The sequence below is a fragment of the Somniosus microcephalus genome, chromosome 26 (genome assembly GCF_052327205.1).
Source record: "Somniosus microcephalus isolate GS21.2 chromosome 26, FLI_Smic_1.0, whole genome shotgun sequence".
Classification (NCBI taxonomy): Eukaryota; Metazoa; Chordata; class Chondrichthyes; order Squaliformes; family Somniosidae; genus Somniosus; species Somniosus microcephalus.
Genome location: NC_141012.1, coordinates 12,475,026 through 12,487,424, shown reverse-complemented (window position 1 = coordinate 12,487,424; position 12,399 = coordinate 12,475,026). Strand labels below are relative to the sequence as shown.

At 45.6% G+C, this 12,399-nt stretch overlaps 1 protein-coding gene across 1 annotated transcript in view; it reads left to right on the top strand.

Annotated features, from left to right (window-relative positions):
- Positions 1 to 9,429: 9,429 nt before the first annotated feature.
- LOC147100294 (uncharacterized) overlaps positions 9,430 to 12,399 on the top strand; it is a 270,850-nt gene continuing 267,880 nt past the window's right edge. Inside the window, exon 1 of the mRNA XM_085968227.1 lies at positions 9,430 to 9,595. Within this exon, the coding sequence (XP_085824353.1) occupies positions 9,430 to 9,595 (166 nt within the window). The remainder of the gene's footprint in view (positions 9,596 to 12,399) is intronic.

The window sequence follows — 12,399 nt, the reverse complement described above, 5'->3', positions numbered from 1 at the left end:
GAGGGTGCAGAGGAGATTTACCAGAATGGTTCCGGGGATGGGGGATCTTAGCTACAAGGACAGGTTGGAGAAGCTAGATTTGTTTTCATTAGACCAAAGGTTGAGTGGTAATTTGATAGAGGTGTACAAGATTATGACGGGTTTGGATAAGCTAGACGGGGAAAGGCTAGTTGATGGTACAAGGACTAGGGGGCACAGATTTAAGGTTTTGGGCAAGAGATACAGGGGGGATATGAGGAAAAACTTTTTTACACAGCGTGTGGTGAGGACCTGGAACTCGCTGCTGACGGAAGTGGTGGAAGCGGAGACACTCAATGTTTTCAAGGGGAGACTGGATAGGCACTTGAGGGAAATAAAGTTGCAGGGCTACGGTTATAGAGCGGGGGAATGGGACTGACTGGATTGCTCTACAGAGAGCCGGCACGGACTCGATGGGCCGAATGGCCTCCTTCTGTGCCATTATGACTCTATGACTCTATCTCCGTGATGTCTTACTGTATCCCAGTCTTAGAAATGCACATTGAGCAACCCAGTTTCCAGGCCAATCTATTTGTTTCTGCATATATGGGGATGGGTGGAAGATAGTGCAATTTTTTTAATTCGCCAAGGTGTTATCAAGGCAGAAGCTCATCCCTTCTCTGATTACCAGCATAACAGTCCAAAGATACAAATCGTGTGAGTTTACACTGTGGTTGTGTCCATCTAGTTTACGTTCTGACAATCCTGGTAGTCGCATGATACAACAATCATCAAATTGTTGACTAATGCTGGCGATCAATCTCGATCAACGAGTCTACAACAGACCCAGACATGAGGCGAGGAAAACCCCCAGTGGTGGAGAGCTTTGGGAACCAGAGGTCCACAGTCACCCGTTCCTCCCGAGCTCGCTACACTCACCACACGTCATGTCTCAAATTACTCATACACTGAATGCCAAAATGTTATTTTCTAAAAGAAATCTATCTAATTTGCAGTTTAGTAGAACGTAAATGAGAAGTCCCAGAAAATAGTCCCCTTTAATGTATACAGTACATAAAAGAGTAACGATAATCCTATTTGCTTTGTATACCAACAGGTACAGGACTTGCTTGGCGCCCTTGTCCACCAGGAACATTTAGTAACAACAGTGGGTTGCAGGAGGTATCACAATGCCGCCTTTGTCCTGGAGGCATGTTTTGTTCAGGATACCATCAGAGAGAACCCAATGGCTTCTGTCTCCCAGGTCTGTATGTTGGAGTAATCGCGAGACTTTCATGCTGTATGGATGCCAATAATCAACAGCTGAGATCTGCAATGGACAATAGCAAAAGTAAAGCTGCCACGCTAAAGTATGTTTAGGCGTTGTAATCCTTGGTCTTTAAACACTGAAGGAGATTAATAATTATTTGAAACATTTTTACTTTAAACTTTTTGCCTCCAATATCCTCCGTTTTGCATTAATTGTAAAGGGGGCAATTTTTCTCGGATACTTTAGGCGCTAAAGAGCCTCCGAGGTGGCCAAGCTGGGGTCTTAAGCTACAACGCTGGTTTAGCCCGTGTTTAGCGCAAGGTGCCATCTTGGTAATGGAGTTGAAGCCTGCGCAAGGAACGGCCGCCTGGAGGCTCGTTATGGGGCTGATTGCCACTTAAAGTGCCTGACGTAAGAAAACTACTAGGCACTTGGTCTAAGCGTTAAACAAAGCTTTAATCAACTGTTTTACAACATGGAGGTCTAGTTGTGTCCTTCACTAGTTCCTGTTAAGAATGTCCTGCGCAAGCTGGGCCCATGCCCGAGTATTTATACTCTCCCTGGACAGCACCACCTGTAGGCCGCTCAGTATTATTTCATATGTCTTTCTTTCATGAATGACTGATTCATGTCAGTGCCTGCTATCGCTCATTAAAGAGGCTGCACGACATTTTGGTGGCAAGCGCTTGTCCTAATGCCCTCTCCTAACAGCGACCAGCTGTTTGGGAGTAAACATAGCATTTTTGTAGATTTCAAGCGCTACTTAAAGGGATATTCACCATTTCATGTTCACTTGCTCCTGGAGTGGTGAAGAGGACCTCTGAAACACATCGGGAGACTTTCTGGGACACTTTGTCAAGACTTCACCAACACCCTGGCAACATTTATTCTGTAAATTCTCTGAGGACTTCACCTAGAAAGAGTGGGTGCTGTGCTACTCCACCTTATTGGACACCTTATAGGAGTCACCAGGAGAAAGGGAGTGCTTGGTCATCGGCATCGTGTTAGGGGTCCCCCTTTGGTCTGGACGAGGAATGGGAGGAGGACATGAGGCCAGGCAGAGCAGCACCAGCTGCTGCAGGAGAGAGGGACAGGAGAGCAAGGTGGGTGAGATGGCATCCTTCCCCGCCTGCGGGTACAGGACATCCCTCCTCCCCGGACCTCCTCCACCAGGGCCTCCAGTGCCGTGTCCGAAAACCCATGCGCCCTCTCCCTCGGTCTCCGAGCCATCTTGCAACGTGCCGCTGTGCGCCAGCCAGAGCACTCCACACCTTCAGTGGAAGTGAGTGCGAGGATCCCACATATACTGCTCCACAGAAATTGCATCTAATCAGCACTTGAGTGCTAAACCTGCAGGTGTCTTGTTTAGCACCACCAAACAAGTTCAAATTATGGTAATCAACAATTGGGACCAAAATTGTGTGCTAAATCCAGATGTGTCTTATTAGCACTGCACCCATTTAGCGCCTGTTTTCACCCTTTGACCAAAATAACCCCCAAAGACTTCTGCTTGGATATAGTTGTATGGCTACTAGTATCATCCTCTGATCCCTTAGCTAATGGGCCATTCTTCATCTGTAAGACTAGCCAATGAGTTTTGGGACATCTACTCAATCACAGGGGTCAGGGGCGCATCACATCCAAGCCTAACCCTGTCTGCACCTAATATCCACACACGTGCACTTTTCATCAAGGTGCACGGGATAGTGATCAAGTGCACTGAGGCCAATTTTATGCTGATACCGCTGCTCTAGCTCAAAATCATTTATTCAATACAGACCGAGGATCAGACCTGGGATTTTCCCTCATCAAGGTGGCTCATTTCCACACTGGGCAGTGTGGTTAACTACAAAGCCGTTGCAAGGCTTTCATTTTACAAATTTCTAACCTGGTTGACTGGTTTTCCTCTACCCATGTTCAAACCATCTTGCTGCATCTTGGGGTAATGAAGGGGAAGGGGGTAGTGTAAGGGGTGGACATGGCAGGTGACTGTGATGGCGGGTGACTGAGAGTCAAAGATTGGGAAGTGGGGAGAGGGTGGAAACGGGGGAGCTTTCCCAATGTCCTGCCCAATATTTATCTCTCAATCAACATCACCAAACCAGATTATGTGGTCATTATCACATTGCTGTTTGTGGGAGCTTGCTGTGCGCAAATTGGCAGCCACATTTCCTACATTACAACAATGACTACCCTTCAAAAAAGTACTTCATTGGCTGTAAAGAACTTTGGGATGTCCTGAGGTCTTGAAAGGTGCTATATAAATGCAACTTTATTCTTTCTGTCTGGCTTCCTTTTCCATTCTTTCTGTCTTTCCTTTCTTCTTTCTTTTCTTTTATATTCTTTTCTTTTCTTCCTTTCTGTTAATGAGCAATGTTCACCAAAAGGATCCTTTCTCCTCTCCCTCAGGCTATTATTGTTCTGCTGGGGTGGACCGTCCAGACCCCCTTCATGATGAGAATGGTATCAATGTGGATCCAAAGTACAACACAGGTACGAGTCAAACCAATAGCTTACCTGGGACCTTCAGTACTGGTTTAGTATGAATGAACTTAGCTCAAAGAACTGAGAGGCCTTCACCTCTCAGGACTCTGCACTTGGTACTGCCCCACGCAAAGGGACAAAATGTTGGTTGTGTTACAAGTCTGTACAGAAAATTCTTCATTATTAAATTTATCATGTAAAGGTGTATGCCAAAATCTAGACTTTCTGCTTAAGGAAAGGAAAACTTATTTGTATAGCTCGATATCACATCTAGCAGAAATGTCTCGGTGTGTTACAGTGAATTACCTTGAAATGCCATGATTTTTGTTATGTGGGCTAAGGAGGAGAGCTATTTGCAGTAACAGAATTACCTTTTCCACAGGGATTGGTGGTTTGTGTCCTCCTGGCTACTTCTGTCCTGAAAGAGCCAGACGTCCTTTACCCTGTCCACAGGGTTACTTCAGTAGTCAGAGAGGGAGAACCAGCTGTACGCCATGTCTGGAAGGGTTTTACTGCCTTGAAAGAACCATTGACTATCAAAATTCCCCTTGCCCTGCAGGTTTGGAATATAATTTGAAAATAACATTCAATGCACGAGAACTGACTGTTTTGCTCCACTTACCAGTTTAGACAATTTGACGTTATTGAATTTCCTAGCTTGATGTTAAAGGACCAGCGCTGAACTGTTTTGTATATGCTAACCTCCTTCCTCCAGCCCCAGTTTATTGGAGCTGAAATTCCACTTCTGCATTCCACGTGTATGCCGGGAGCACATGATATAAAATTCCGTGCTTCCAGCCTGGAATTTTCCACCATTGATTTTAAACACAGCCAGAGGTGCACCAGGAATCCAGAATCGTTCCTTCCTGAAAGTCTCAAGACATCATCTTTCACTGTTCAATTCACAGAATCACAGAAACCCCACAGTGCAGATAGAGGCCATTTCGGCCCATCGAGCCTGCACCGACACATATCCCACCCTATCCCCATGTATTTAATCCCCTAACACTAAGGGTCAATTTATCATAGCCAAATCAGCCTAACCTGCACATCTTTGGACTGTGGGAGGAAACCGGAGCACCCGGAGGAAACCCACGCAGACACAGGGAGAATGTGCAAACTCCACACAGACAGTCGCCTGAGGCCAGATTTGAACCCGGGTCCCTGGCGCTGTGAGGCAACAGTGCTAACCACTATGCCACTGTGCCCCCCTGTGAGGAATTTCAAAGAAACATACTTGTGACTTTGCTGTTCTTAAGCTACTCTTTCTTCCTGACTCATGAAATAAGCATGTAACCGATAATATTACGCTTAATCTCTTTCCATCTTCCATTTTAGGTTACTTTTGTCCTAATGGTACCCAGTATGCAGAGCAGTACCCATGCCCTGCAGGAACGTACAACCCTGTAGGTAGCGCTACCTCTCCCAGTGCTTGTTTGTCATGTCCTGCAGGTAATGATTGTAGTTAAATACTTGTATTTGGAGCGTTCCTTTTGACTCCACGTAATTAAAGAACAAATCTTTCCTTTTGTTAAATCTACGGCTGCTGTTTGTTATAAAATTGATGGATCCAAGCAATAGATGCAGCAGATTAGTCTTTCAATCCACTATGCCATGGAATGGTGGGGCAAAGGGCTTTCGTTATCATTCCTAACACTGTGAGATCCTGATCTCAGTTTTGCCATCAAGGAGGAGGTGCTGAATGGAGATCGGGGCTGGAGCAAGGGAAAACCAGTGGCCTAATCGCCTCAGGATGCCCATTATCTTTCAGCCTGGGCTCCGTGGTAACACTCTTACCTCTGAGTCAGAAGGTTGTGGTTTCAAGCCCCACTTGCAGAGACTTGAGCACATAGTCGATGTTGCCACCTCCGTGGAGCACTGAGGGAGTATTGCATTGTTCAAGATGCCGTCTTTTGAATGAGATGTTAAACTGAGGTCTAGTCTGCCCCCTCAAGTAGATATAAAAGATCCCATTGCACTATTCAAAGGGATATAGACAGGCTAAGTGAGTGGGCAATAAGGTGGCAGATAGAGTATATTGTGGGGAAATGTTAGGTTATTTACTTTGGTGTCCTAGCCAACAATTATCCCTCAACTAAAATAGATTATGTGATCATTTATCTCACTACTGTTTGCGGGACGCTGTTATGCACAATTTGTAGCCAAGTTTTCTTACATTATAACAGTGATTACACTTCAAAGGTACTTCATTGTCTGTGAAGCGCTTGAGGACATCATGAGAGCATGAAAAGAATTAAATACAGGAGGCTTTGTGATATCCGGCACCAACGGGACCGAGCTGTTGCCGATCTATCAAAACTGACGGACAAACCAGCGTTAATGTTGAAGCATACGGAGGTTTTCATCTCCGTATCTGACAACAAACACTGTTGCTTAGCAACAGCTTCTAAACAGTCGGCCCGTACCTTGGAAGCGTCTATGTAGCTTAGCAACAGCTTCAGAGAGACTTTCCAGAGCCTGACTGTTGGAAAAAAAAGCCACGAGAAGAAAAGAAACCTAACAAAACGGCTCCTGATTTCTGCCGGTAGATCGAGGTTTCCGGACATACAACCTCCGGATAAACCAAAGTCTCCTGTAAATACAAGTTGTTACTTGCTTGCTCTTCCGAGCAGCCGTTACTGGGTGAGGCATTGGAACAGGCTGCCTGCTAAAGAAATAGCGAAAATAACAAACTAGAACTCCTTGAGCAAGTCACGGGTTTCTGCAAAGTTGTATTTTCTATCTGCTTGATTTCATCTTCTGTCAAAACACACAGCCAAGTCCTAATGAGCAAACATTCACTTTCAGTATTCCTGACTCTCCAGCACACACCCTCTTTATCTTGATCATGATGTTTAGAAGCCAGTTCCATATATATGTAATTTAGTGACAGAAGTGCCGTGTTTTATTTCAATTGAAAAATCATTACAAAAACGAAAACCCGATTAACTTTGTTTTTTTACTCTTGCCCTCAGGCCTGTATTGCCAAGCACCTGGACTTAGTAAACCAACTGATAAGTGTGTGGAGGGTCACTACTGCACGGGTAGCAGCACCACTGGTACACCTGGCAGTGCTGAAAAGGGAGGTGGCATATGCCAACCAGGATTCTATTGCCCAAAAGGTAATTTAAGCGACTAACTGCATTTTTATTAAAAACACTCTACTCCTAAATCTGTATATTATTTTTAAAAATCTTGTGTATGCATGCACCGCTGTCTGACTTCCTCTTTTGGTCATGTTTTTATGTCAACATTAAACATTTGGCGGGGGGGGGGGAAATTCGGTTGCTTTGTGCCTCCCGTTAGCGCCCCGAGGGGGACTAACGGGAGGCGCAAAGTACCCAGTGCCAGGGCACGGCGCTGCTGAAGCCTCCCGCAAAATTCAGCCAGAGGTTAGCAGCGGCGGTAGCCAGTAGCGCCCTGCGGGGCACTGCGCCTCCGCCGATGATGTCAACGCCATGCGCAGCGCCCCACTCGCGCCCCGGCCGCAAACTTGACCCGCGGCCCCTGACCTACAATGATATTCAATGGGAGTGCCCCAAGAGGAAGGGGGAATGCTTCCAGTAGCGCCCCGCCTCCTGCTTGGGGTGCTACCATTCAATTTCGGGCGCAGGGGTGCTAACTTTTTCGGGCCGCGAGCAATTTTTTCCCCCTTAGAATGGCAATCTTCTATGTAAACAGTTGCCTGTAACGGTGTAGTTGCAAGTTCTGGCCTGTAGGCAGTGCAAATCTTTGAAGTCTGTCCCAACTCTTTGCCATCTTTTAAGTAAAAAAAAGCTTATATTCATCAACTGACTGTGGGCAGCATACAGTTTACTACTGTTATGATAATTTTTTTTGAATAGGTTCTGGTCTGATGGTTTCCTGCCCGGGTGGACATTACTGTGAGAGAACATTCCTGGTCGCGCCCTCCGGTAATTGCTCAGCTGGATTCTACTGTCGAGGGAAGGCTGTTGAGGCAACACCAACAGATGGACTGACTGGAAAGAGGTAAGTTCAAGACACCCAAAATTAGACTAGCAAGTAGATCGTTGCCTCACTATTCTCTTGATACACATAAGGGTAGACGATATTCACCCACAAACTAAGTCCCAAGCCCAAGGGTTCTGGCTACTTAGGGGTCCAATTGAAAAGGTGGAATTAGAAATCAGTAGACATTTCTATATAGGTATTCCTTCCTAGAAGGCTTTGAATAAGTTTGCAAATATTGCACACAACCAATGTTTCCCCCTAATTTTTTTTTGGGTGTGCGGCCCCTTTAAGGGGCTGTGCAGCCCATTCACAGTTTCACGTATGCGCGAAATATAACATTGAAAAAGCCGGTCCGGGCTGGACGGGACCAGCCGCGCAGCTTAGAGGAAACGTAGGTCACAACTGTGTTTTACAGAATATTACCAACTTAATTTGTATTGGGTTTACCTAAATATGTCAATATATATTATAATATATTGGCCCAGATATTCCAATCCCTACTGGTGTGTACGGGCTGTGCACCCACCCGTAGGGACATTGGAAATGCCGGTTTCAGGTATGCACAGTGCACGCGCTGAAAACCGGCATTTCCGATCTGTCAAGAATGCTCTTGACAGATTGGACGCCTGCCCTGGAGAAGGGCCTCTGTGGGTGGAGAGTTCCGCTTTCTGGAGACCCTCCGCCCGCAGAAAACCCTTTGAATTCTTACGCCTGGTAAAAGCAGCGTAAGGCCTGCTTTTACCAGGATAAGAGTTGAAAAAAAGTTTAAAAAAAATGTTTTCAGTCATTTATCATTTAAAAATACTTTAAAAAAGGTAAGTTTATTTTTAGCCCTGTAAAAAACTTTAATTATTTTTTTTAAAAGATCAAATTTTTGTTTAAAATATTTAATTTATTGTAATTTCAACTAATTTTAAAAATATGATTTTTTTTTTTTAAATGTATTTAATGTTTTACTGTGTTTTTGGGGTGATCTCCATCCATATATTTGACAGGGCTATCTGTCAAGTGTATGAAGGGAGATTCCCCTCTTTGAATGGCTCCCCATGGCCCACGTGATCCCAGGGACGCTTGCAAACTCTGGGCCTGAAACGTTAACTCTGTTTCTCTCTCCACGGATGTTGCCTGGCCTGCTGAGTTTTTCCAGCATTTTCTGTTGTTATTTCAGATTTCCAGCATCCGCAGTATTTTGCTATTATATCGTATTAAGTGCTCTGTTTATTTCAGGCAGAAACAGCTCAATAGTTTGCATCTCGCATTGCATACAATGAATGTAACATACATCATAATGTTGCCAAGCAACAATTACAACAAAAATCTTGACGTATTCTAGCCACCGTATTTCATTTCACTTCTGATTTGTGAGCAACAATGGAAGGAATGTCAATGCTAAGAAACTGAACACTTCGTTCATTTTTGTAATCGCAAGCCGTAAGAAGCTCTTTCTCACAGTTGAATAACTATCCCTCGAAACTTTTCGTTGCCATTTTGAAAAGCACTACTCCAGATCTTAAAAGACTTTCTTTTATTTTTCTCAATATTCAATTGGCCTTTGTTAAAATTCCGATCAGTTGATTAAACAGCAGGAACTTCCTGCCCTGACGAGCTTCACCAATACTGTACCACGTTATACTGGCCATCGCGTTTAGCGGGCAAATCGCGTTCACACACCATAGGAAGTGGGGACTGTGTCAATATATCCGACTTTAGTAGCTCGAAGAGTAAATATTTTTTTTGCACCTTTTATGTTCAGGTGTCCGCCGGGCTCCTACTGTCCAGAACAGTCCTCTTACCCTCTGCCCTGCCCGTTGGGTACATTCAGTCCTGTTGCCGGCAGTAGAGATATCACCGATTGTCAGCTCTGCACCAGAGGAGAATACTGCTCAGAGTTTAACATGACAAAAACTTCTGGTAGGATGATTAAGAAGAAAATCTAATATTGTCTGTTGTGCTAGAAATTGACACTCTTTCAAATCCCTCCATGGCCTCAGCTCTCCCTATCTCCTCCAGCCCTCAACCCTCCGAGATCTCTGCGCTCCTCCAATTCTGGCCTCTTGCGCTTCCGCAATTTTCATCGCTCCACCATTGGCGGCCTTGCCATCAGCTGCCAAGGCCCTAACCTCTGGAATTCCCTCCCTAAACCTCTCCGCCTCTCTCTCCTCCTTTAAGACGCTCCTTAGAACCTGCCTCTTTGACCAAGCTTTTGGTCACCTGTCCTAGTTCCTCCTTATGTGGGTTGGTGTCAAATTTTCTTTGAAACGCTCCTGTGAAACTACGTTAAAGGTGCTATGTAAATACAAGTTGTTGTTGGTCTGACTGAGGTCAAAACTCACTGTTAGATTTGCATAGCGGTTATGTTACTGGGCTAGTAATCCAGAGGTCTGGACTAATAATCTGGAGATGTGAGTTCAAATCCCACCAGGACAGTAGGGGAATTTAAATTCAGTTAATGAAATAAATGTGGAATAAAATGCTAGTATCAGTAATGTTGGCCATTAAACTACTACATTGTTGTAAAAACCCATCTGATTCACTAATGTCCTTTAGGGAAGGAAACTTGCCGTCCTTACCTGGTCTGGCCGATATGTGACTCCAGACCCACAGCAATGTGGTTGACTCTTAACTGCCCTCTGAAATGGCCTAGTAAGTCACTCTGTTATTTGTTTATGGGATGTGGGCGTCGCTGGCAAGGCCAGCATTTATTGCCCATCCCTAGTTGCCCTTGAGGAGGTGGTGGTGAGCTGCCTTCTTGAACCCCTGCAGTCCATGTGGTGAAGGTACTCCCACAGTGCTGTTAGGGAGGGATTTCCAGGATTTGACCCAGCGACGATGAAGGAACGGCGATATATTTCCAAGTCAGGATGGTGTGTGACTCGGGGGGAACTTGCAGGTGGTGGTGTTCCCATGCGCCAGCTGCCCTTGTCCTTCTAGGTGGTGGAGGTCGCGGGTTTGGGAGGTGCTGCCAAAGAAGCCTTGGCAAGTTGCTGCAGTGCATCGTGTAGATGGTACACACTGCAGCCACGGTACGCCGGTGGTGGAGGGAGTGAATGTTTAAGGTGGTGGATGGGGTGCCAATCAAGCGGGCTGCTTTGTCCTGGATGGTGTTGAGCTCCTTGTGTGTTAGAGCTGCACTCACCCAGGCAAGTGGAGAGTATTCCATCACACTCCTGACTTGTGCCTTGTAGATGGTGGAAAGGCTTTGGGGAGTCAGGACATGAGACACTCGCTGCAGAATACCTAGCCTCTGACCTGCTCTTGTTGCCACAGTATTTATGTGGCTGGTCCAGTTCATTTTCTGGTCAATGGTAACCCCCGGGATGTTGATAGTGGGGGATTCGGCGATGGTAATGCCGTTGAATGTCAAGGGGCAGTCTAATCAAAAATAAACTGCTACGATGGACTGCGGCGGTTCAAGAAAGTGGCTCAACACCACCGTCTCAAGGGCAATTAGGGCTGGGCAATAAATGCTGGCCTTGCCATGAATTAATATATTTTTTTAAACTTCACAGAGCTGGTAGCTTCAGGATTACAGAGCTGGGCTCCTTTTACTCAGGTGCAAAATTGGCTTCTCATTCACAGCGCAAGATGCTTCAGTGGTGAAGTTGTAGACTGCCACCCAAAGCCCCAGTGGCTGTACCAGAAGATACTTAGACTTCCATTCAGAGGATTCAACGGCACTCACAGTGGAGGTGAAGGGTTATAGTCTCCTCATTAGCTAATCCCCACAGGAACGTTTCACCAATTTTCAACTGGAATCCTTTCAGTGCTTCCTCATGGTGGGGCATTAACAGGAAGCCATGTTCTACCCTGGCAGCTACATAAGAACATAAGAACATAAGAAATAGGAGCAGGAGTAGGCCAATCGGCCCCTCGAGCCTGCTCCGCCATTCAATAAGATCATGGCTGATCTGATCCTAACCGCCAATCTACTATCACAGAACCATCTCCTGAATCTAACAGAATTAGACACACGAAATAAGTGCAGGATCAGGCTACACAGCCCCTGGGCCCGCTCCGCTACCCACAGGGCCATGACCGATCCGAACCTAGACTCATGTCCAAATTCCTGCCCGCTCCCCGTAACCCTTAATTCCCTTTACTTCTAGGAAACTGTCTATTTCTGTTTTAAATTTATGTAATGATGTAGCTTCTACAGTTTTTTGGGGCAGCATATTCCATGGACCTACCACCCTCTGAGTGAAGTAGTTCCTCCTCATCTCAGTTTTGAAAGAGCAGCCCCTTATTCTAAGACTATGCCCCCTAGTTCTAGTTTCACCCATCATCGGGAACATCCTCCCTGCATCCACCCGATCCAACCCCTTCACAATCTTATATGTTTCAATAAGATCGCCTCTCATTCTTCTGAACTCCAATGAGTAGAGTCCCAATCTACTCAACCTCTCCTCATATGTCCATCCCCTCATCCCCGGGATTAACCGAGTGAACCTTCTTTGTACTGACTCGAGAGCAAGTATGCCCTTTCTTAAGTATGGACACCAAAACTGTACGCAGTATTCCAGGTGCGGTCTCACCAATACCTTGTACAACTGAAGCAATACCTCCCTATTTTTATATTCTATCCCCCTAGCAATGAAAGCCAACATTCCATTGGCCTTCTTAATCACATGCTGCACCTGCATACTAACCTTTTGAGTTTCGTGCACCAGGACCCCCAGATCCCTTTGTACTTCAGTACTTTCCAGTTTCTTGCCATT